General features: G+C 42.6%; 1 protein-coding gene across 1 annotated transcript; it reads right to left on the minus strand.

Annotated features, from left to right (window-relative positions):
• Positions 1–302: 302 nt before the first annotated feature.
• cwc15 (CWC15 spliceosome associated protein homolog) lies at positions 303–4,354 on the minus strand. The gene is made up of 7 exons (XM_079507756.1): positions 4,310–4,354; positions 3,577–3,718; positions 2,447–2,559; positions 2,082–2,179; positions 1,590–1,700; positions 888–1,024; positions 303–771 (listed from the first exon to the last, which is right to left on the minus strand). Exons 2-7 carry the CDS (start codon positions 3,705–3,707, stop codon positions 642–644), a joined length of 720 nt encoding a protein of 239 aa, XP_079363882.1. The 5' UTR covers positions 3,708–3,718; positions 4,310–4,354; the 3' UTR covers positions 303–641.
• Positions 4,355–4,762: the final 408 nt, after the last annotated feature.

A 4,762-nucleotide genomic window follows, 5' to 3' on the forward strand; every position in this document is an offset into this window, starting at 1 on the left:
ACTTGCATGGAAAGCAACTTCAAAACAAATTGATCCATTTCCTGATCCATTTCCAAGTTCAGTTTAAAGGGGGTGTAAGTGATAGATTACCATAGTTAAAATAAGTGTTAAATAGCTCTATATTAGAGACACCAGAGTATTTGTTCAGTAACAGGGGTCTCCCATCTCTCCAGCACTTTAGAAACAAGATATACATTGCCAGGTCAGTAATAGTATATCAATTTCACCCAATGAAGAGAGAGAACTCATACAAGATAAACAAGTGAAATTGGAAGTGATGGAGAAAAAAAAATCTGACAAAGTTGGAATACTATAAAATTGAAGCTGATAAATGGCATCTCCCTCTCCTGATTGGATGAACCTCAAAATTTTATTTCTTGTTCACTAAAGAGCTGGAGCCATTACTGAACAAACACTAACAAAAACGTTTGTTTTATCCAAACAATTTCACTTACACTACCTTTAATAGGGTATAACTAACTCATTTATTTATATACAACATTTTCAAGTTTGGGGTATATGGAGCCTGTCGGTTAATGTTCCATTTTTGGGTTTGACGAGTATCCCATGATGGATGGAAATGTCCTTTTCAACTGGAGGCCAACGCCAGGAAGAGAAATATACGCCAATGTCCAAGTCTTTTACTTCACATATTTCTCCATGAATTTCTTGTGGAACTCTGAGCGCAGGGTGTCATTGATGAAGCGTTTCTCCTTACGTGCATCGTCCACTCCCTTGGCACAGTTCTTGAACACAACATCATCATCCCACCTAGAGGCGGATAGAAAAATATCAAGAACATCACCAATCTACTCGCTGCATGTCAGAGTGGTCATTGGTAAAATAATTACTTATTGGTGATAAGTGTGTACGTGCTGCAAACATACCTCCTTTTGACACTGAAGGTATTCTGTGTCTGGCTTGCTGCTTGCTGCTGCTGCTGGCCAGCCAAATTTATCAGCGGGTTGCCACTCAGGATGTTCTCCATGCGGATCCTCTCTTCCTCTGCCTTCTGCTCACGCTCCTTGGACAGGGACAATGAAGAACATTGAAATACTACATAACATAAAAAGTTAATAACAACCTAGCCTCGATACCCAGGCTTTCATTTCGTCTGCGCGAAAAATGAAAGCCTGGATTTACGCATGGGCTGCACTGGCCTAAACGTGGGAGTCAACCCTTCCGCGTAGGCGTCGCTTCAAATGATGTGACGTCAGGGCTCTGAGCGGTGTGCGCCCCTCAAAATAACACCGTGAGGAAATCATTACCAGTGGAACTTCAAACGAGGCTATGCGAGGAAAATGAGGAGAATGGCTGAAGAACCCACCACACCGTCTAAGAAACAAACCAACGTGTGCCGACTCTGTGGAAATAACTTTGACAGTCTGTTAGAATGGTATACTCCAGCAACCAGTGGTTTCTGCTTCTGGTCGACAAAATAACAGTGCTGCACTGGGGGGGGGACCGGGGCTGACGGACAGATCAGTGAACCAATCAGGGTGTGCGGCCCTCCCATCTAGGCCAGAAATGTCTAGCGTTAGCTCAGGCTAATAACAACCAGTCAGATGGGTCTCAGGGTGATGCCTTACTTTGCGTTCTTGCTCCTCAGCCCGCTCCTTCTTGATCTTCTCCAGTTCTGCCAGCAGAGCTGCGGTGTCGTCGTCATCACTCTCATCCTCTGAGTCATCATCCTCTTCATCCTACGGTAACGGGACCCGACACAAACATAATAATGAATTGCATTTTTATAGCGCTTTTTCCAAGTGCTCAAAGCGCTTTACAATGGTTCATTCATAAATACATTGGGAGGTGAAGCGGCGAACAGTCGACGCCAGCGGCCTCACTTCCCACATTCACACACCAACGGTGGCAAGCTCACGCCGACCGACTCATTGGAGGCAATGTAGGGTTCAGTGTCTTGCCCAAGGACACTTCGACATGTGGACAGGAGGAGCCGGGATTCGAACCGCCGACCCAGGGATCATTGGACGACCTGCTCTACCTCCTGAGCCACAGCCGCCCGTATGATTAATGATGGCACCTGTTCCACGTCAGTCTTGAGTGCAAACTTAAGCACTTACATCAGTTAGAGGGTCATCAGCATCCAGATTGGCTGCTGGGATCTGATCAAGCCTAGGCCTCTTGGAGGATGATGAAGATGAGGATGATGTAGTATGCTCTGTTAAATGGGGCGACACACATTTCAGATGAACATCTACCCGCCACAAAAAAGAAGTATCTACAAATGGTAAATGTAATTGTCATTACTCATACAGGTACAAGCAGCAAAATACATGTGGCAAGGTACTCAAAACTGTGCTAACATAAATGATCAATATAAAGTCCCCATTTTAGGAAAAACGAAATAAAACATTTTAACAAAAACAAAAGAATACATCCACCGGTTAAAATATAACCGAATGTAATGTCTACAAATAATACCCACCTCTTGGTCCCCTTTCCCTGATCTTCTCACGCTCTACCACACGTTCCCTCACCTCCAGCTCCCTACGGAAGTCACGGGCACGGACCTCCTCTGGGTTATCCTGGGTGGGCTGCCTGCAAAGAGAACAATATATAGGCTTAACGAGTTTCAACTCTACATCTCTATTTTAGGCAAAACAGTATAAGGGAACATATTTCCCCAATATTTAACCCATTTAGACCAGAGACCAGATTCTACTAAATTCTGTCAGTTTTCTGAAATGTCAGTGGTTCTCAAACTATTTCATGTCAAGGACCCCCAGAATTATATGTATTTGGCTGCGGACCCCCATCTGAAAATATGTTGTTCCAGGGACTACCCAGAAGCAAAGGTTTGAGTTAAAAATGTTTGCTCTGAAAGAATATATATATATATTTTCAAAGATTTGAGCCACATTTTCACAAATTTAAAAAAATAGCAGATCTACAAGCTCATCAAGCCATAGACTCCCATTGTACGAGCCTCCGTTTCATTTCCACGTTAGCAGGGAGGAGGGTGGTGTTGTGACGATTCATCATGAGCATTAGCGCACACCCTTTACCTCTCGCCAGAAACGGTTATATGTCGGGAGCGATGCGAGACAAAGTCACAAATGACATCGGATGCGCGACGGATTACCATGGACAGATCGAAGCTTTAGAGATACAGGGATTTGAAAATCCTGCTTTAATGGAGTCTAAATGGAGCTGGATGAAAAAAACCCATAGCTGGTGGGGACGGAGGCGTTGCATAGGAACCGGACCAACGTTAAAAGGGAATTTGACAGGCTTGGGCCGGCTCAGCGGTCCAGGCACCTTGGCCGGTAGTCCGAGTCTGGCAGTGTGCCACGGGTACGATTATGTTCGGAGATGGCAGAAAAAATTAAGCATTCTGTACAGTGTACACAACATTTTTCATGGGACTGGTGCAGTGGTCTTGTACCACGAGTTTGTGTACTGTTTTTGCAGTGAGTGCATTTGACTTTGTCCCAGCTGCGTCCCAGGGGAGCTAATGTTTTGTCCTAATTACGATTATTTGAATATTGCTTATTCTACAGGGCACTGGAAAACACTAACCTGCCGCTGTATTGCATGATGGTTTCACTCACTGACCTGTATTTGAGCTTTGTGTGCCCAGGTAGATCACGACTTGAGTATTGCTTAGACAATGCACTTAGATCCCCTTCTCCTTTACCCCTCCCTCCTCTTGCCGGCTCAAACGTGGGTCTTGCAGCTGTAGTCATCTTGAATGGCTCTGTAATAGAATAAAAGGAGTACGGACATTGAATTACTACTAGCTTGTAAGCAGCTACCTTTAAATTAAATCCATCAACTGGCAACAAAGTTATGACAAAATCAAACTTTCTTCTTGGACTAATATTCTCATCTAGCAGTTGACACTGCTGCCAAAATAGATTAAAAACATACACTACTGCAACTATATCCAAAACAACAATGGAAGCTGTTGTGACGATTAAATAAAACCATGATGGAAGTGGAACATACACCTAAAACAATGGCATAAGGCAGTCCCAGACAAGTCACTGAACTAACTTTTACGTCACTGTTAAGGTACGTTTGAAATCCAAACAATAATTTCCATTAAAGTAGAGTTTTTTTAATATTTTCTTGATTTAGATTGCAAAGCTAAAGTTAGCCATATTAGCTAACAAGTATGAGCCTTGCCGAAGCAGGACATTAGAAGCGCTATCCTAACAGAAAACGCGCGGTCCAGGAACAGCAGTGAGCATTATATTATTACATAACGCTATATTGATTCAGATTACCGTAAAAAGGTTACTTTGTTAATTAATTCCCCAATTTTTACAGTAACATCAATACAAACCTGCCCACACTTGCTTCTGCAGGAAGACGTCACGCAAGCCTCTTCGACTTGGCACTGTTTTTTTGGCAAATCTAAGCTAGCAAATATAACACTTCCGGTGGACGATCTCTTCAAAATAAGAGTACCCTCTAGAGTATTGAAAAAAAATTAAGCATTTAAATGATGCTATATGATGCTATAAGACACACATTATGTTTCTGTAATGTTTCACATTAATAACTGTAATGTAATAATAATACTAATAATGTAATGTAATAATGATTTAATTAACGACACTTTTATTCTGAAAGCAACCGGATGTCTTAAATTTGCTAGCTCTCAAACAGGATAGTCTAGATTTGCTAAAAGACGGAGCCCTTCGACTCTCCTTGTTGTTTACGGGGCCACAATAGTAGTATTATCGCCACCTACTGCTCTGGAGTGTATACCAGAAATTTTCCACTTGTATTCTTG

Source organism: Electrona antarctica (assembly GCF_951216825.1).
Source record: "Electrona antarctica genome assembly, chromosome: 8".
In the NCBI taxonomy this organism is placed as follows: Eukaryota; Metazoa; Chordata; class Actinopteri; order Myctophiformes; family Myctophidae; genus Electrona; species Electrona antarctica.